Source organism: Pelophylax lessonae (assembly GCF_965119305.1).
Source record: "Pelophylax lessonae genome assembly, chromosome: 12".
NCBI classification, from domain to species: Eukaryota; Metazoa; Chordata; class Amphibia; order Anura; family Ranidae; genus Pelophylax; species Pelophylax lessonae.
The window spans coordinates 178,010,008-178,030,961 of NC_138779.1; the positions used below are offsets into that span (position 1 = coordinate 178,010,008).

Below are 20,954 nucleotides of genomic sequence, written 5' to 3' on the forward strand. Positions count from 1 at the left end.
TAGTGCATTACCGCCAACGTTTATTTAATTCAAAAGCCAAAAACATACTCACAAACATGAGAAGGAATAAGCACATCAACACAACTCCAGCCATAGGCGATGTCCTCTAACCATGCATGCTGTTTAGAAGGCTAATGTGTTTCTATGGACGTGCCCCTTCAACGCTCTGAAGATGGGGGCACATCTCTCAAAACGCGTTAGGCTTCCAACCGTGGCATACATGGTTAAAGGACATTGGCTATAGCTGGAGTTGTGTTGATGCGCTTATTCCTTCTCATGTTTGTGAGTATGTTTTTGGCCTTTGAATGTAATAAACGTTGGTCGTAATGCACTAGGCAACCTCCTGTGTGTTTTTTCACAGTTTTTTTAGACTCCCTGCATTGGACAGAGCATTACGGGCTGAGACACCATCGGATGTACGAATGTTTGAGCGCTGGAGTGTTAAAAGTTTTCTGTGGACTGAAATCCTCAGCACCAAAACAAAACGAGGAACATTAAAGGTGGACCATGCCAAATGCCCATTTATGATTTGGACCATGATCTAGCTAAACAAGGGAGCCAAGGCTTTTGTATTCTCATTTTTCAGATTAAATAGAGGAAATTTAGGTGATGCAACAAAGCTACATACTGCTTGAATAAAAATCTCGTTGGCACCAGATAAAATCTGTTTGTGCAATCTGACACACCGTATCTCACCGGATGCTAATTTTGTAGTTATAAATGGAGCATTAAAAACCCCAGTCCCAATTTAATGACTGGTTTCCTACTTTCTAACGGACAAAGCGAGCCATTAAAATTCTGCAGCCCTGTTGAAAGCTAGGCATATCAAACAAATCATAAGAATGCAAGCACGTAGTTAACAACGGTAAAAATTACAATCCTGGAATATTCAAATATTTTATACAATGGTATTTTTTTGTACAATGATTTTTCACGGGTCTTTATGTACTTGCATGCTCCCAAGACATGGGTGGAGGGGGGACTGTGTGTTTATACACTTGTCAGTATATAGACTTTGAAAACTCTTCTATTGCCGACAACAGAATCCTTCAATTTTCAATAAAAGGTTTTTAGTAACCATCGATGGATGTGTGCGTGTGATCACATGACTGTGCGGAACCATATTAAGGCTGAAGTTCTAGACAGGAGCCTGCTTACAAATGTGGGCCTTCAAACACGGTCCAGGTCAGGGAGACAGGCTCTGTGACGTCGTGGTGTCCTCTGTTGGCAGGATCTCAATGCTACTGTCAGGCTGGCTTGGGGATACACTTTCCGTGAGGTCTAATTCCTGGACTTGGCTTGGAGAAAGTGGCTGGGGAGAACTGGCAGTGTCTGTGCTGGGTGCTGGGCTCTTCACCTCGATCAGGCCAAGCAGCTCTTTAACATTAAGAGGCAACTCCTGCAGAATAAGAACAAAATTGCAGCATGAACAGTCAACCTCAAGTTCATGTGGAGATGCTTAGGTTTAAAATCGCAATTGTGCTGAAACGAATACTCTGACTATAGAAATAACATCTGCAACCTGCCGTGTGTAATAAAGGTAACTGCAGTCAAAAATGGAAATGAAAGTAATAGGCACCATCAGTGTTACAGGAATCCTCTTCAAAGCACTAGAGCACAGGTGTCAAACACAAGGCCCGCACGCCGAATGCAGCTCCCCAGACCATTTAATGTGGCCCTCGCACCTCTCCTGTAGCTGCGGCAGTGCTGTTTTTTAGCCTAGGCCAATAAGGCCCAGGCCTAGGGCGGCACTTTACAGGGGGGCAGCAAAAAAGCCGCCCCTCCCCTCCACCTGAGACTCTATTGGTCACTGGTTACTAGAGCCGCCTCTCTCTTACCCCCTCTCTCTCTCTCTCTCCCATCCCCCCTTTCTCTGGCTCTCTCTCATTCCCCCTCTCTCTTGCTCTCTCTCTCTCATTTCCCCCTCTCTCTCATCCCCCTCTCTCACATTCTTTCTCTCTCGCTTTGATCCCCCCTCTCTCTCCTCCCTCTCTCCCCCCTCTCTCCCCCCTCTCGCTTTGATCCCCCCCTCTCTCTCTCCCTCCCTCCCCCCCTCTCACATCCCCCCCTCTCTCTCTCTCACCCCACCTATCTCTCTCTCTCGCTTTGATCCCCCCTCTCTCTCTCATCCCCTCTCAGCCCCCTCTCGTGAGATCTCAGGGGTTCATGCTGGGACTCTCGTAGTCTTTCAAATTTGGAGGGAGTCACATCCGTTAAAAGAGGAGTGGAGCAAATTTACATAGGAGGGGGGGGCGCCCAATTTTAGTCTTGCCTAGGGCAGCACAAAACCAAAATACACCACTGAGCTGCGGCACCCCCTTGTCTCTGCCCCCACCTTTTCTCTGTAGTCGGTAGCAGAGAGGACAGAACTCCTTTGCCAGATCCTGCACTACTCTGTGCAGCTGCAGAAAGGCTTGTATTTGCCACCCCTCCTTCTCAGTAGTTCGCATCAGAGAGGAGGGCAGAACTCCGCCTACAGATCCTGCACCTCTCTGTGCAGCCACAACACCACCTTGCCTCTGCCTCCCCTGGTCTCAGCATTCAGCAGACTCTGGAAGCCGACTCCAGCCCTCCTCTGGTTCTCCTCCAGACCCTGCACTTCTGCCTAGATCCACCCGCATCTTTTTCTTGGCAGCAGCACAAGGTAAGGGGGTGCATTGTGATGTAAGGAAGGGTGGGTGACTCTTGACATCTCATGTAAGGGTGTAAGGGGGCGTGGAGTGCTCTGGACATCTAATCTTAAAGATATAACCGGCCCTTTGAGGGAAACCATAATGCTGATGCGGCCCGCGATGATGTGAGTTTGACACCCTGCATTAGAGCCTCCAAGAAGATTCTATGTTGACTTTCTGAAAGTTGCCACTTGTACAAAAGGGTTGTACTCAAAGTAATGCAAAAGTAGGCATAACTCTTCTATTCATTAACATAGTTTGTTCAAATTTCACATGTTGGTAGAGTAACTCTTCCTCTTTTTCACTGCAGGTAAATAATGGATTCCAAGCAGAAGCAACATGCCGCCATTGAGTTCTTGATGAATTAAAGGTGCAGGCTGTCCCACATCACAGCAGACTACAGAATGTTTATGAAGATGACATCATTGACAAAAGCAATGTCTTGTCATTGGTAACTCTGGCCAGTGATGTCATCTCCATAAACATTCTGTAGCCTCCTGTGGATGTTGGACAGCCTGCATCCCACCATCCTCCAGAACTCAATGACGGCACTTTGCTTGTGTTTGGAGTCCATAATTTACCTAAAATGAAAAAGAGGAGTTAATATAGAAGAGTTACTCTACCAACTTGTATAATTTGAATGACCTGTGTAAGTTATCGGAGATATCTCAGACCGCTTACTATGCAAAAACCGTGGGTCATAAGGATGATAGCTGCCTCAGCAGACTCCGTACAAGCCACGCCCCCCAACATGTTTTGCCCCGCCCCTGGGGCTTAATCATGGTCACCCCCATGTTTAATCCCTGGGACGGGGCCAAACGCGTTGGGGCTGTGGCTTGGACAGAGTCTGACGAGGCGGCTATCATCCTTACGACACACAGCTTTGCACGGTGTGCGGTCTGAGATATATCTTAGGCCCCTTTCACACAGGCGATCTGATCTGCCTGTCAGTTTTTCAGGCGGACCGGATGCTCCATGCATCCCTATGGGGCAGCGGATGTCAGCGGAGACATCTCCACTGACACCCGCTGCTATCTGATTCCAATCCTGTCCGTGAAATGCAGACGGATGGAAACCCTATTTTGCATCCATCTGGCAGATGGGATCGGATGAGAATGGACAGGCGGACCGTTTTCATCCGATCACCCCATAGAGGACAACGGGGATCTGACAACTCCATCTCCGCACACGGAGCAGAGACGGAGCAGCCATCCGCCTGCTCAGCTGATCGATCCCTTGCTGAGCAGAGAACGGACCTCGTCGGGCGGTGCGCCGTGTAAAAGGACCCTAATGCTCTTATATTATGTATCTAGCTTGCGCCTACAGCAGTATCCAGAGATCCAAAGCTTTTTTTCAGGTTCACCAGTGCAAGTTAAAATTTTATTAAACCCACAGCAGTAAAATAAGTCTGTATCTGCAGTAAAGCATGCTTGTTATATTCACTGAGGAACCTAAGGGGTTAATCCCCTGCATTGTGTAAAAAGACTGTCTTATCTGGTCTTCTCTGATACTCCCCTTCTTCCACAGTCCCCAATCCATCTGCTGATAGCACAGAGCCTTAGGAGGCACTCTGCACATGCTCAGTATGTATTTCTACAGAGCTGTTTTTTTTTTTTTGGGAGGGTGCATGTAAACAGCACAGGGCCAATCAGCACTGTCCAGACAGAGGGTCAGAAGTCATGCAGCCTCAGAGGACAGTCAGTGGAGAATAAAAACTCCTTCTACAAGCTTTAACCAGACACTTTTTTGTAATATTCATGAATTTTGCATTTATTTATTTAAGGGCTCTTTCACGCGGTCCGCCTCAGTAGGCAGATCCGTGCTGCTCAGCAGGGATCGATACGCGATTCCCGCTGAGCCGGCGGATGACAGCTCCGTCTCCGCTTGCAGAGCGTTGAGGGAGGTGACTCAGCCCCCGCTGCTCTCTATGGGGGATCGGATGAGAGCGGACCGCCTGTCCGCTCTCATCCAATCCGATCCGATCCCTGAACGGATGGAAATATAGGGTTTCCATCCGTCCAGATTTCACAGGCAGGATCGGATACGGATGGCAGCGGGCGTCAGCGGAGGTGTCTCCGCTGACATCCGCTGCCCCATAGAGCTGCATGGAGGATCCGATCAGATCCGCCTAAAAAACTGACAGGCGGATCTGATCGGATCACCCGTGTGAAAGAGCCTTAAGTGGCGCTGCACTTTTTTGGATTAGCTTTTAACCAAACACTGATAGAAGTCACATGACTGCTATATACTGCTGATGAGAAAAGGTATTTAGAAGTTTATATTTACTAAAATAATTGCGTTTTCATGTTCTGTGAACTATGGCATTGCTTTTGGTACAGCCTTCTTATTTATGGAGGCAATACTATGTTCCTTATATGCTTCTGTAGGGTCCTGGTGGTAGTTAAAATAGAATTTCTAGGCAAAAGAGAATTGCCTAGGCAAGATATTGCACCTTATGGTACCGATTATGTTGCCTTGCATTTTTCTCCGTGAATGTAAATGTCACCAGTGCCAATAGGGCGACCCCCTGTGGCCACTATGCAGCAGGGCAGCCGCTTTGCACGGGACCATGAAGATAGTGGCGATTACTACAGTGATTTCCAGCTTCCAAAGAAATCCCACAGGTATGGAATATGCTTATTTACATGGGTCAGGTTGTAACTGTGCTATAAAATCCACAACTGGAATTCAGATTTAAGTTTGCCTGGGATGTACCTTTAAGCCTTATCTTATTTCTTTATAATCAAGTTCTTTGCAGAATACGGGTAAGCTAGTCTAAATAATTATATATGGAAAACAACACAAATCTCAAATTACTGCAGAGGATCGCAACAGAGGTGAAATCCTGCCCTTTGTCTAACAGAAACCTAGATACATAGAGCAGGATCTATGTTTAGGATAAATCTCACTACACTGCATTTTCCACTACAACGTCCTTGCTATCTTGTTCGCATTGCAATCTCTTCAAGGATATTTCATTCCTCTATTTTTGGTGGATTCAAGAAGGGAAAAATACTCTGGCAAGGGCAAATGAGAATTACCTGCTCGGCTATTGCACTATTAACATATTTAAAGTATTGTGATAAGAGCAGGGTGATATTTAAAAGGGAAATTACCCCCTGTATCCTCCTACATCCACTCTTCAATGGTCACATGGACAGCTGTAATAAAAAAAATATTGTGCCACGTTGGGGCCCATAAGGCTTCTTGGTGTGCCCAATTCCATACACCAATATACCCCGTAATGAGGCAGATGTACGTCTGCTGTTCACATTCTCTCTCCTGGTATCACACTAAGAAAATTGAGCAAATGATCATCCGGTTTTCTTTGATGCTTCACAGCAAGTCAAAACCGAGGATGGAAATCATGTACGAAAATTCTCGTATGACAAAGGCTTTTTTTGTTGTTTATTGATCATGCGCAGTCTTTCGTATCATATTTTTTCCATAGGAAAATGTACGAAAACAGTACACATTAAACAAAAATCATTAGTTCTGTTCACGTACAAGAAACATTTGGGAAATTTGTCCCTTTGGAAATTTTGGATTGGAAAGTCCGAATTGGATGTTGAAAGTTAGGAACACACTATACGAAAATCGACCTATCGTTCCTTGTGTGGAATTCTTTTTTCCCATTTTCTTATAGTGTGTACCCTACTTAAGGATGTATGCAAAGGACAAGTAAAAATTGGCACCCCAGGAAGACGTCGTTTGTGACAAAACGCGTCGGGTCACAGCATGCTGACGTCACCAGCGTTACCAGGAAGGATGGGCAGAGCGTTAAGCCGGCCGGCTTATTTCTTTTGGCACTTACTGATCTGCAATTTGTAAGTGGATTTCTTTTAATTTCCAATAAATGTTTTAACTGGTTTACAAAATGGAGCCCCTATTGTTTCTTTATATGGCAGATGTCTGGAGCCCTCTGGATCCGTGAGCGTGGGACGAGTGCTGGCCTATTGGTGATACATACTGCCTTCCCTCCTCTGGTAGTGGGTACTCCTCTGGGATATTCCCTATATCTCCATCTTGTCGGTAGTCCTGCTGAGCCCGTTGAACATCGGCATACCACCTTATTGGCTGCTTGGTTCCATTACCTGTGCTATCTGATAAGCAGATTTGCATGCGGTGGTGGATCGATGCACAAGTGGTGGAGTATAACACAGCACGTGTTTATTAATTTAAAGTATTGTCATACTTCACTCAATATAATGATTCTTCACGTTTTGGGACTTTTGATTACGTTTATTCACTATTATTGACACGGACATTCAATTATATATATTTATATGCATATCTAATTTAGGTTTGTGCACATTGGTCATTTGTGTTACTTTTTGCAGTTCGCATATCACCTTTCATCATTTTTTAGCGCAACTTGTATTGCTATATTTCTATATAAGTAAAGGACAGCTATGCATGAAAGCTTGCCAATTTTAATGCCAGCTGCTATTAGCAGGCACTAAAGGGAATTTGTATTCTGAAGCCAACCTGGCATTATGATGCGCACAGTTAGGGCTAGTTTACACTAGCGATGGGATCGCTCTTCAGAGAGCATTTGACTGGCATTCAACATTGCCTCACCACCCGTTTTAGTACCCTAAATGCTGAACCATCGTGCCACAACCGCATGTATTGCGTGCAGTTGCAGCGCAGCCTCATTCACTTGAATGGTAAGCAAAAGACCCTGCTCTGACTGACCCAGTGCTTGTGAAGTGTATGGCCTCAGCCGGTGCTGCTCCGGTCACGCGGCTGGTGCGTTTCAATAAAGCCTCGATTGATGGGGTGAAATGCGTCAGTGCATGGCAGGAGCAGCGATGGCTGAGGCCATACACTTTACGAGCACCAGTTCAGTCTGAGCGGCATTCATTGCATGACAAGCTGACACTCCTGGTTTGTTGAACTAAACACTTGCTTCCATTTTCTGAGCACCGGCAGGGGGGGACTTTTGAGCCTAGGCTTTGAGCGGTGCTACAAGCTTTTTTTATATTCACTTGAATGGGTTGGGTTTGGCAAGTGGCAGCGCTTGCCAAATGCAAAAGGGTGTGGAATTACTGCCAGGGTCACAAAGCTAAGCATATGTACACCTCTGGAAACTGGTTTTGCAGCAAAAGAGGGAACGGTTGAGGGGTGCCAATAATGAGGCTCAACGGGATGGTTTAACAAATTTTGAAAGGGCTCAAATTGCCCCAAAGCGGTGCATGCACAATTTTTGGAAAGGCACCGCACGCAGATCGCATGGTAGTTTTGTACCATGCAATCCGGTGCAGGCAAATGCACTATGCTTGCGACCAGCGTTTGGGGTGTCATTAACATTGCGCTGATACCCGCTGCCGATCGCAAGGCCAGTGCATTTTGAACACAGATTGCGGGTTTCCTCCATTGCGTTCAAGTGAGAACTGGTGCTAAATCAGAGGCTGGCTCAATCCCCACCCTACATCACTGCCATGATGGGGAAGTCACAATATGAATATGTCAGTTGCTTGGTTTTGAAAGCTATAGATATATATTATATTTATATATATATATATATATATATATATATATATATATATATATTTATTTTTATTTTTTTTAAATTTCATTAGGTTTTGTGCTTTTTTGATTGACAGATTCACTTTAAACAGAAAAAAAATAAACACTGCTACCTATACTGATGAAACCACATACTGGCTGTCAAATAGGAGGCAATGGTTAGGTCACAAAGCATTGGCGGTGCTGCAGTGTTAACAGCCACAACCCCGGCACTCACCTGACAGTGTGCCAGCTGCTGATTCAGAGCTTCAGCACGACACAGAATGTCCTCCACGCTCATCTTCATGGTCAGCTCGTTAATGTGCTGAACAGAGGCAAAGCAACAGATAAATAAGGTCTGCAGAAACATACTGTATGGGAAGTAATACAAAAAACACTAGAATCACAGGATAAGCAGAAAAAGTAGCGCATAATTAATTTTTTGTTGTTTCGATGCAAAACTCATTTTTTTTCTAAATTGAGTCTTATCGTATCTCTTTGACATTTAAAGGGTCATCCCATCCAAAACTGATATTACAGTTTTTCTTTTTTTTTTACTGCAGAACTAAACCCACTATACTTACATCTTCTCTAACTGTACAAAGTCCCGAGGGGTGCTTCCTCTGTGTCTGCATTTTCTCCCCGACTGTTTCAGAGTGCTGTTCTTCAGGCTTCGTTATCGGCCGACTTCATTGGCCAGAGTCAGTCATTTCAGTATATCGAGTATGCGATGTAAACTGATCTGTGCATGCGCCGCTCAGTTTACATGCTACAGAAAACTCCAAGCAGGTACATAGATGTATTTTATTACAAAAGAGATATTTAACTTCTCTTCTGCGATAAATAGCCCCTATATGCATACAGCGGGGAGGCCATTACAAGGTATCTCCATGCTCTTGGATTTGGGTATTTACAGTATTTTAAACTAGTAAAAGTGTTCCTGTCCCAGAACAGTAAGTTCACAGAGTGAATGAAATTGTCAGAGTGTCCTGGTGATTGGGGACAGAGGCAGCAGAGGGGACACACAGAGGGGAGCCGATTATCAGAGCTGTGTGTAGTGTCCCGGTGATTGGGGGGCACAGGCAGCAGAGGGGACACATATAGAGGAGAGCGGATTGTCAGAGCTGGGTGAAGTGTGTCGGTGATTGGGGACAAGGGCAACAGAGAGGAGACACATGGAGGGAAGTGGATTGTACGAGCTGAGTGTAGTCTGCTGGTGATTGGGGACAGAGGCAGCAGAGGGGACACATATAGAGGGAAGCTGATTGTCAGAACTGAGAGTAGTGTGCTGGTAACTGGGGACAGAGGAACCAGAGAGGATAAACATGCAGGGGAGCAGATTATCAGAGATGGGTGTAGCGTGCTGGTGATTGGGGACAAGGCCAGCAGAGGGGACACACATGGAGGGGAGCAGATTATTAGAACTGAGAGTAGTGTGCCAGTGACTGGGGACAGAGGAACCAGAGAGGACAAACATGCAGGGGAGCAGATTATCAGAGATGGGTGTAGTATGCTGGTTATTGGGGACAGAGGCAGCAGAGGGGACACACATGGAGGGGAGCCGACTGTCAGAGCTGGGTGTAAGGTACTTGTGATTGGGAACACAGGCAGTAGAGGTGGCACACATGGAGGGGAGGAAATTATCAGAACTGGGTGTAGTGTGCCGGTGATTGGGGACACAGGCAGCAGAGGGGATACAAAGGGAGGGGAGCTGATTGTCAGAGCAGAGTGTAGTGTGCCAGTGATTTGGGACCCAGCAGCAGAGGGGACACACATGGAGGGGAGTGGATTGTCAGAGCTCGGTGTAGTGTGCCAGTGATTGGGGACACAGGCAGCTCAGGGGACACACATGAAGGGGAGCTAATTGTCCTAGCTGAGTGTAGTGTGTCGGTGATTGGGGACACAGGCAGCAGAGGGGTCACACATGGAGGAGAGCTAATTGCCAGTGCTGGGTGTAGTGTGCTGGTGATTGGGGACACAGGCAGCAGAGGGGACACACATGGAGGGGAGCAGATTGTCTGAGCTGAGTGTAGTGTGCTGGTGATTGGGGACACATGCAGCAGAGGGGACACACATGGAGTGGAGCTAATTGCCAGAGATGAGTGTAGTATTCTGCTGATGGGCACACAGGCAGCAGAAGGGACACAAAAAGAGGGGAGTGGTCTGTCAGAGCTGGGTGTAGTGTGCTGGTGATTGGGGACACAGGCAGCAAAGGAGACACACACGAAGGGGAGCAGATTGTCAGAGCTGAGTGTAGCGTTCCGGTGATTGGGGACACAGGCAGCAGAGGGGACACACATGGAGGGGAGCAGATGGTCAGAGTGGAGTGTAGTGTGCCGTTTATTGGAGACACAGGCAACAGAGGGGAGCTAATTGTCCCAGCTCAGTGTAGTGTGGCGGTGACTGAGGACACAGCCAGCAGAGGGGACACACATGGAGGGGAGCAGATTGTCAGAGTTGGGTGTAGTGTGGCAGTGATTGGGGACAGAGGCAGCAGAGGGGACACACATGAAGGGGAGCTGTTTGTCAGAGCTGAGTGTAGTGCGGCGGTGACTGAGGACACAGCCAGCAGAGGGGACACACATGGAGTGGATTGTCAGAGTTGGGTGTAGTGCGCTGGTGATTTGGGACACAGGCAGCAGAGGGGACACACAGAGGGGAGCAGATTGTCAGAGCTGGGTGTACTGTGGCGGTGATTGGGGACAGAGGCAGCAGAGGGGACACACATGGAGGGGAGCTGATTGTCAGAGTGTAGGACAATGTTCAAGTTGTAGGGAACACAGGCAGTAGAGGGGACACCAAAAATTCCAAGTAGAAGCACAGAAAAATCGGGTATTTAAAATGCGTACTTGCAATGTTTTTCTTTGTTATAGATTATTTTTATTCACCTGCAAAATGCCTTTGAACCTGGTAGTAAATTCCTTAGCACAGTCAGCTTAGGGGGTAGTCAGCTTAAAGTGGCTGCATACCCAGTGAAGTGACTGCCTTCAAATGACACACAGAGATGAAACAAATTTCCCTAGATAAGTTGTACCAGTTTATCTGCAGCACTCTCTCCTTTATAGCCTCCAAAAGCATGCATTTTACACAGCAGCATTTCTGAACTTCCAGAGGCAGGGAGCGGGGATCTGACATCACACACTGCACAGCATAGAGCAGGAAGGAGGGTGTAATCTGAGTGGAGGGAAAGGCCACACCCCTCTTTACACAGTCCCATAGGGAAACATGCTCAGCTGAGGCTGTCAATCACTTGCTGTGTGCTGCAGGCCCACTTCCCAGTGATCAGTGATTACCTGGAGTCAGTATAACCTTTCAGAAATTACACATGCCATCCTCCTGCTTGACCCCCTTCAGTTTTGTTTTTGTCCGCTTAACAGCGATTGCATCCAATCAAATGCAGCCGCTGTTTGGGTATTCTGCCAGCTGCTGGTGCCAACTGTCAGAATACAATAGCCGCAGAGGAAGATTCATCCAGCTGTGCTTTATAGAGTGGATGGAGTAATCTGTTAGATTTTTTTGTTTGTTGCGCCCACCAGGCTGGCTGTATGGCCAGCTTAAGATGAAGAGCGATGGGGACAGGGAGATCAGAATAGTTCTGTCAATAAAAAATAAATAAAATATGTTTAGACCAGCGTTCTACTTTAACCCCTTCGCCTCGACCATCTCCCCGCCCCTTTAAGGGTTCTCAAAGCGGGGAGTCGGAGGTGGGCATTCGGGTTATGTGACCGCTGTGATTGGCTGAAGCAGCAGTACACTGAGCTTGCCAGTGAATTTCTGTGCAGCGAGGGCGTGTCAGGACATGTCTGATCATTGGAGGAGAGTACACCGAGTTCCCAGCATAGCTAGAGAACTGACCACAGTGTGTTCTCCTGCTTAGTGTGGTCAGTTTTTAATAGGAAAGCAGGAACACCAGGGATTTCACACAAAGGAAGTAATACAAAGAGAACAAGATACTTTCTCATACAAGTACATGGTACAGCAGACACAACTTTATTTGATTCATTTAATTGGTCCTATTATCATGTTTATCTTGTGTTACTATCATGGTCACACACATTTATCTTTTTAGCACTGCACTTATTTTTTCCTTTTACAGCAGACACAAATAAGAAATATAAAGTGTTGGGGTATCAAATGCCCACCCACTGAGCGGCCACATATATATGCGTACAGCCAATTCCAAGAGATTACACAACATGGTGAAGGTGGTAACAAGTGAAACTGATTGTAAATAACTGATGGTCAAGCAAGTAAAGAGGATTTTCTGGTCCTGTATATCAGGGTTCTCTAAACTTTCCAGTAGAGGGTCACACGGTATACTTTTTTTTTTTTTTTTGGGGTACACATTTTTTTTTTTAAGGATTTATAAAATTTAAATAAGATAATAAACATACTCCAAAAAAGCTTCATATCAGAAGCCCTCCATCACATCAGAAGTACCCTCTTTCACATCAGATAACCATAACCAGATACCATAACATCAGAAACCCCCATCATTTTAGAGCCCCCTTACATTAGGGTTCCTATCAGAGTTCCCCCATTTTTTAGGGTCCCCCTTACATCAGGGTACCCGTCAGAAGTGGAGACCAACTCATCTGTAGTCTCAGTCTATGCACCAAGTCTGAGAATACACCACTGACCCTAGCTGTGGACGGACAAAATGCAGAAGTGGGCCGGTTGTTGCCTGTAGGCCGTCGTTTGGAGACCCTTTCCCTATACTAGGGGTCTTCAAACTATGGCCCTCCAGTTGTTCAGGAACTACAATTCCCATCATGCCTAGTCATGTCTGTGAATGTCAGAGTTTTACAATGCCTCATGGGATGTGTAGTTCTGCAACAGCTGGAGGGCCGTAGTTTGAGGATCCCTGCCCTATACCATAATGGGATGAAAAGTAGTTTGTAGGACCATTACAAAGAGAAGATGTGCTGTTTACACTGCAAAAACCCGTACCTTTAGGATCTCGTTGAAGCCGTAGTCTGAATGCATGAGCGCATCTCTCTCCAGGTCGAGGATCCCGCAGCCAATGAGAAGGTGGAAATTGGGGCATGGAAGACCTGTCCATAACACCTTGATTGAAACAAATAAACAAATCAGAGTATTTCTGTGCGTGTTTATTTTGATGGATCTGAATCACAATGGTATTTGGCATAATAGGAGACGTCTGTAGAATTTCACACCGAACATCTGATATGTGGGCAGCCTGAAGCTGTTTAGAGCAATGCTCATAGAAAATGGGATTTAATAGTCTAGTGATCAACAATAGGCCCGGAGTTCTTTTATGGTAATGAATGACCTTTCATCTTGCTTCTGCACGAGGTCTGCAGGTGCCCCTTGTCATTAGATGATGGTTTGCTGTCCCAAATGATTTTGGCAGGATTAAAACATATGTGAAGGACAATTTTATCCAATAATTAGGAAACGGTTAGACCGTTTGTCTAGTCTTTTTTGCTGTCAGCGTCGCCAACAGATTCACCTTCTCAATTTATCCCCGTGATCATTGTCACAAGAAGAAATTGAGAAAATCCAGTTTTGAGCAATGGATTAGGGAAAATCCTCCAATGTGTCTGTTGTTCCTGTGCCAATTCTCTCACATGGGAATCCAATTCACTTTGGGGAGATTTCCTCTCATTTATTGTTCCACCTCCAGGACAGCAAGTGAAGGGAAATTTCCCCAGCAGGACACAGGAGGAAAAATAACCTGATTGGGGTTTCAACCTTCCCTACTATATCTGAAACTTAAATGAGAAGTATGACCAACGTTCCACTTTAAGAATATATTGGGAAGCCTTTGGGATAGTGATCAAACGATTATCGGCAAAGCCGATATATCGAGGGCCAATATGCACTTTCCCAGATATATCGGAATCGGCCCCTGAGGTTACCGATATTGCCGATATTCGGGAAAGTGCTGTACCGGAGCGATGCCTGCAGCTAGAACCATCACCCCGGTACCGACATCCATAGCCGACAGTCGGCTGTCTTGTAATGACAACCGATGCAGCTGAGAAGCCGCTTGGCTGTCATTACAAGGAGCGGGAGGGGACGTCCCCCCCTCCCGACGCCTTCCACGGCTCACCCAGGTCTCCCATCCCACCGGGAGACCCGGGCAACCATCCTGCACGGCCGCCGAAGAGAAGACCCGATCAAAGCTGCATTCGGCTCTGGTTGGGTCTCCATGTAAAAACCCGGAAGTGATGTCATGACTTCACTTCTGGGTACTCGGCGCCAAATTAAAAAAAAAAAATACAGCATTCAAAACAGCCAAACTTAGCGCTTTGAATGCTTTTAAGTGCAGAGGATGGGTTTGGGGTCTTTTAGACCCCCAGATCCCTCTACAACAAATAATGTTTGTTCTTTTTGAAAGCCCACACTTCTCTCTTAACCGGTTGCCGACTGCGCACAGTATATTTACTGCGGCAGTCGGCCCCGGCCAGGCAGAGTGACGTAGGTCTACTTCGCTCGCCTGTCACTCCTTCTAGAGCCAATAGCGGGCGGGCGCGCGCCCGCCTCGGCTCGTTCACGGAGGAGTGCGGGAGTGTGACTGGCGGACCCGATGCCGCCGGTCACACTACGATCGCCGGTACAGCGGGAGAAAGACAGAGCGGCTTATGTAAACAAGCCGCCTGTCAGTTCTCCCTGTGTAAAAGTGAAGATCAGACAGTTCTACTATGTAGAACTGTTGATCTTTGTTTTTACACTAGTAGCCCTGTCCCTGCACAGTTAGAATCACGCCCCTAGGACACACTTAACCCCTCCCTGTCCAATACTGTTAACCCCTTCCCTGCCAGTGTCATTTTTGCAGTAACAGTGCATATATATAGCACTGATTACTGCAGTAATGTCACTGGTACCCCCAAAAGTGTCAAAAATGTCAGTCAAGGGTCCGATCTGTCCGCCGCAATGTCGCAGTACCGCAAAAAAAAAAAATCGCAGATCGCCGCCATTACTCGTTAAAAAAAAAAACACCAAAAATGACAAAAATCTTTCCCTTTGTTAGTAAACGCGATAACTTTTGCGCAAACCAATCAAAATACGCTTTTTGCGATTTTTTTTACCAAACATAGGTAGCGTAAAACAAATTGGCCGAAAATGTTAAAAAATTTTGATTTTTACATTTTTTTTTGGGGGAATTTCATATAAAAAAAAGTGAAAAATATTGTTGTTTTTGCAAAAATTACGCTCTTTTTTTGTTTATAGCGCGTGATCAAAAAAATCGCACAGGTGATCAAATACCACCAAAAGAAAGCTCTGTTTGTGGAAAAAAAAGGACGTGAAATTCGTTTAGGTACAGCGTCGCACGACCGCGCAATTGTCCGTTAAAGTCACGCAGTAAAAAATCGCAAAAAAAACCCTGGTCTTTTAGCAGGAAAATCCTCCGGTGGTAAAGTGGTTAAAAGATATGGCTTTACATACACTTTAAGCAACAATCATCATATCTACATAACTTGTTAATGTACACTTAATAAAAATACTTCTGCATATACACCAGAGTCACAAAACAGGATATAATAGAAAATTACAGGAAATGTCAGATTAAACTAGAGACCACATGAAACCCAACTAAACTTGTTTGCAAAGGCTTGCAGTTTGTTTTTTTAAAGAGTAGAAAAGCCTGTCCTTTGCTAGAAGATGCAGAGAAGGACCCTTGCTTTCTGTTTGGGAGCAGTTGTCAGAACAAGTATGCAGATCAGGATGTTAGAAGTCCTTACCTGCATATTTGTTTTAGGTTATTTCAATTTACAACACTTTATCCCACGAGGACAGGTCATAAAACATTTTGGCTGAAATAATATGTAGGGAAGTGTAGCCTGGAGAACAGTCTGGGGTCTTATTTAATTGAAATTCTTACATAGTTACATAGTAGATGAGGTTGAATAAAGACAATAGTCCATCCAGTTCAACCTGTGTAGGTGTGTGTGGCTGTAATCATCTCACATACCCCTGAATGTTCTGATCCTTGAGATGCACGTCCAATAGTCTTTTGAAAGCCACCATACTACTTGCAGAAACCACCTCTTGTGGTAGAGAATTCCACAATCTTGTAGCCCTAACAGTAAAGAACCCCCCACGTTGCCTGAGGTTAAAACGCTTCTCCTCTAATCGCATTGTGTGCCCCCGAGTCCTCATGCAATCCCTTCGACTGAACAGCTTTTTTTCTAAGCTGAGATCCCCATTGAGATATTTAAAAATTGCTATCATGTCCCCCCTCAGGCGTCTCTTCTCCAGGGAGAATAAATCAAGCGATTGCAGACGCTCTTCATAATCAAGGTCCTCCAATCCCCTAATTAGTTTAGTTGCCCTTCTCTGGACTCTCTCCAGCTCCAACACATCCCTTCTTAGGGCTGGCGACCAGAACTGGACGGAATACTCCAGATGCGGTCGGACCAGAGTTTTATAAAGTGGAAGGATTATAGTCTTATCTCTGGAATACATCCCTTTCTTTATGCATGCTAATATTCTGCTAGCTTTGGCAGCTGCCGCTTGACATTGCATGCTGTTGCTTAGTCTATCATCTACCAAGACTCCCAGATCTTTCTCCATTTTTGATTTCCCCAAGGGTTCCCCTCCTAAAGTGTATTGTGCTTTTATGTTTCTAGTCCCCAAGTGCAAAACCTTACACTTCTCCACATTAAACCTCATTTGCCAAGTCGTTGCCCTGAAATCGATTTTGAAATCACTAAGGCCTCATTTACGTTTGTGTTTGGGCGATGGTAAAAAAAAACCAGGGTTGAGCCATGTTTTACCCCCATCCCACCACTTAAAGGATAAGTTCACCTTTGGGAACATATTACACGTTCCACTCGTTTTTCAGAAGGAACAGGTTCCCATTCCTTCAGCCGCCATTCACTCCTCTGCCTCTAATGACAGCAAGTGGGGGGGTCTTCTCCCCCAGCTTGCTGCTACTATTTAAAACAAAATGCTCCGCCAGCCCGACCCTGTCATTCATTCACAGAGTTCTGTGAATGGGAAACTACTCTGCAGCTGTCGGCTTGTAGTTCTTAATGAACTACCATGTCCTGTTGAGCACTCTGGTAGTTCATTGTCTCTTTCTGTACGAGCAGACAGATACACTGACAAGTCTGCAGGAGTCCTGCATGGCACCAGTGATTTGCTTATCGCAGGTGCCATGCTTTCCAGGCTCCAAGTAAAAAATAATAATAAACTTACATTTTTTTTTACCTGCAAAAATATGTGTATTTTTTTAAGCTGCAAAGGCAGTGGACAGGGGTGGTGTTGTACAAAAACTATCCCCGTTATCGCATTCAGCTTCTTTAACTGACCTGCATGCAATGACATAACACTTCCTCACCGCCTTGTCAAACGCCTTCTGAAAAGCGATCCAGCATGGGCTAACACTGCTCTAAACAAGCCCTTAGGATTGCAAAGAAACAAGAGAAGGACTGTAGGTGGCTAAAAAAAAACAAGTCTGACATACCTGCAACTAGGAATGATACAATCTATTCTCATTGCACACGGACAAGGTCGGTAACGAGGGTTCCTGTAGGAACTGTCAGCAAGCCAGCTGGTATCAGTATGCGAATAAGAACATATGTCACCAGCACACCATGGATCCATAATCAATGTTCCAAACATTTATTGAAGAGATCACATCACTAACCGTGTCAGCAAAACATTTCAAGGCCATGTAGGATGTATTTATCAGTAGGGCGGTCCCTCAGCAGCTTCCATGTTTTGAATCCCAGACTCCCCACTAACAGATGAGCCTGTCTTGTTTTGTATATCCTATAAGTGGCCAATTGGCTATTTTAGCGTCACAATAAATACAGAAATCTTCACTTAGAGGCGCTTTCCTTCTGTTTGACAGTTAGCCCTGGGACTTCTTTTTGGACTATATTTATAGGACATAGACTTATACCTATGGATTGATTTTGGTAATATTCCTTTGATACTGGGTTATTAAACCATCAAAAGAACTTCCATCCATCTCTTTTTTTCTGGATGTACAACACAGACGGCAACATCAGGGATCAGCACATGACATGGGCAAAGTGTTCTAGCACCAAACTAAAATACAGGCACAGCCTATACAGCAGCATGAGGCTCCTTTCACACGGGCGCACTGCCCGATGGACTCGGTTCTGCTCAGCGGGGGATCAATCCGCCGATCCCTGCTGAGCAGGTGAATGACAGCTCCGTCTCCACTGTGTGTGCAGAGATAGAGCTGGCAGATCCCTGCTGTCCTCTATGGGGAGATCGGATGAGAACGGGCCGCCTGTCCGTTCTCATCCGATCCGATCCTCCAGACGGATGGAAAATAGGGTTTTCATCCGTCTGGATTTTACGGACAGGATCGGATAGCAGCAGGTGTCAGCAAGGATGTCTCCCCTGACACCCGCTGCCCCATAGGCAGAGGTGTATTTTGGTTTTGTGCTGCCCTAGGCAAGACTAAAATTGGGCGCCCTGCCCCCCCCCTCCTATGTAAATTTGCCCCAATCCTTTTTTAACGGATGTGACTCCCTCCAATTGAAGGACTACAAGTCCCAGCATGAACCCCTGAGATCTCACGAGAGGGGGGGGGGGGGGAGAGAGAGGGGGGGTGAGAGAGAGAGGGGGAGAGAGAGGAGGGGATGAAAGAGAGGGGAGTGAGAGAGAGAGGAGAAATGAAAGAGAGGGGAGTGAGAGAGAGAGGGGATGAGAGAGAGGGGGGGGTGATAGAGAGAGGGGTGATGATAGAGAGAGGGGTGATGAGAGAGATGAGAGAGAGAGAGAGAGAGCGGGGGATAAGAGAGAGGAGGGGTGATAAAGAGGGGGTAAATGAGAGAGAGGGGGGGTGAGAGAGGCAGCTCTAGCAACCAGTGGCCAATAGAGTCTCAGGTAGAGGGGGGATGTGGCTTTTTTGCTGCCCCCCTGCAAAGTGCCGCCCTAGGCCTGGGCCTTGTTGGCCTAGGCCAAAATACAGCACTGCCCATAGGGATGCATGGGGCATCCGATCAGGTCCGCCTGAAAAACTGACAGGCGGATTGGATCGCCCGTGTGAAAGGAGTCTTACACTATGGGGGAGACTTACTAAAACTGGTGCACATAGAATCTGGTGCAGCTGCGCATAGTAACCAATCAGCTTCTATGTTCAGCTTGTTCAATTAAGCTTTGAGAACCTAGAAGCCAATTTGTTACTATGGGCAGCTGCACCAGATTCTGTGTGCACCAGTTTTATTAAATCTCCTCCTATATGAATAGCATCAGAGGTGCACAATATTGCTGTAAAAAAAAAAAAAAAAACAATGCACAACAAGGAACTAGAATATTCAGGGTACATTTGTACAGGACTGGCCCACTAGTTAGGTTTGACCTCAATAATAAAAGAACATTTTCAACAGATTTGCTGCTATAAGCATTTTGGAGAAAAGATCTAAAATTAATAACTGGCACTTACCTCCCACAGCAGAAGAATATCCTGGAAAGAAAATTCACGTTTGAACCAGATGAGGATCCACCTGAAGCAAAAACTTAGATTGCCTGAATCTTTGGAATCTGCCAGGAGAAAAAATATAGACATTCATTAGGAGGAAACCATCTACACTACAGTTCCTTATAGCAAAAATGGTCACAAACCTGGGTAATCCAATCGTAATGTACGATAATCAAAAAAAGCATATCAAAATAATCAGTAGATTTAGATTTATAGGCAGCTGACATTCTACGCGAGTCTCAACTTTTCCTATTAAAAGTCTACTCTACCCCCACTTTAAGATGTCAGTCTCTGTTTATTAATAGCCTTAAAGGGACATATTTACTTAAAAGCTCTCCGGACCTCCTCCCTAGACCCAATGTATTCTAAAGCAGGCCATAGATGTTTCAATTTTTGCTTGTTTCCCCACATCAACACTTACTGTGTTGCTGGGGGAATCCCTATTGTGATCTGCAGGCAGAGGGGGGTGGGGAGCCTTCGTGGCCGGCAGAACACCATAATTACTGCTAGCAGCTATAGCCACTGGCAGTAATCGCATGTGAAAAATCCAACAGGCTTGGGTACAATCAGCCCGCCCAAAGATGGATCGGATTTCGGCTGGTCCCTGCTGAACTTCAATCCATGCATGGCGGCCTGTCAAGGTCTTACCTTGCCCTCCTGTTGGCAGCCATCTTGGCCATGTGTAGACTGCTGCCTCTTATAGACTCTGATTGCATCATCACTTGCCTGCTGCCTGGGCATCGCACAGTAATGATACTGCACACCTGATTATATCACCTAATGGTTTGCAGTCCTTGCCCCTGTTCTCCATGTATGACCTGGCTTGGCTGACGACTTTCCTGGCTCTCAAGCTGGCATGAGTAGACTACCCGCTTCTGGACTCGACCCTGGCTTGGATGACTACCCGCTTCTGGACTCGACCCTGGCTTGGATGATTACCCACTTCTGGACTCGACCCGGCTTGGATGACTACCTGCTTCTGGACTTGACCTTGGCTTATTCCTGCTCCCACTTCCTCACTCTTCCTGTGTGTTTATTGTGGTTTGCTCCAATAAATTGCTTTATTTTACCTGCATCCCCATGTAGTCTGGTTTCCTGGCTCCCTGACGCGACCTAAAGGCCCGTATACACGATAAGAAAATCAAAGTAAAATTTTGTCCGACGGACGATCTGCCGATTTTCGGATTGTTAGTATGGTGCTTTCGACAGCCGATTGCGAGTTTTCGGACGACAAAAACTGGATGTGCAGGCTATAAAATTTTTATCGTACGTGAACACAACGTCCGATTTTCATTTAATTAGTACAGTTTTCGTCCGAAAAAAGTCATAAAAGCAAGACT

At 45.9% G+C, this 20,954-nt stretch overlaps 1 protein-coding gene across 2 annotated transcripts in view; it reads right to left on the reverse strand.

Moving 5' to 3' along the window:
• Positions 1 to 810: 810 nt before the first annotated feature.
• The window catches only part of TBC1D17 (TBC1 domain family member 17), a 149,896-nt gene continuing 129,752 nt past the window's right edge, over positions 811 to 20,954 (reverse strand). For both annotated transcript variants that reach the window (XM_082273566.1, XM_082273565.1), the window contains exons 14-17: positions 19,579 to 19,676; positions 13,134 to 13,250; positions 8,422 to 8,508; positions 811 to 1,399 (exon numbers count right to left, since the gene is read on the reverse strand). In XM_082273566.1, coding sequence (XP_082129692.1) covers positions 1,187 to 1,399; positions 8,422 to 8,508; positions 13,134 to 13,250; positions 19,579 to 19,676 — 515 coding nt within the window. In that variant the 3' untranslated portion in view covers positions 811 to 1,186. The remainder of the gene's footprint in view (positions 1,400 to 8,421; positions 8,509 to 13,133; positions 13,251 to 19,578; positions 19,677 to 20,954) is intronic.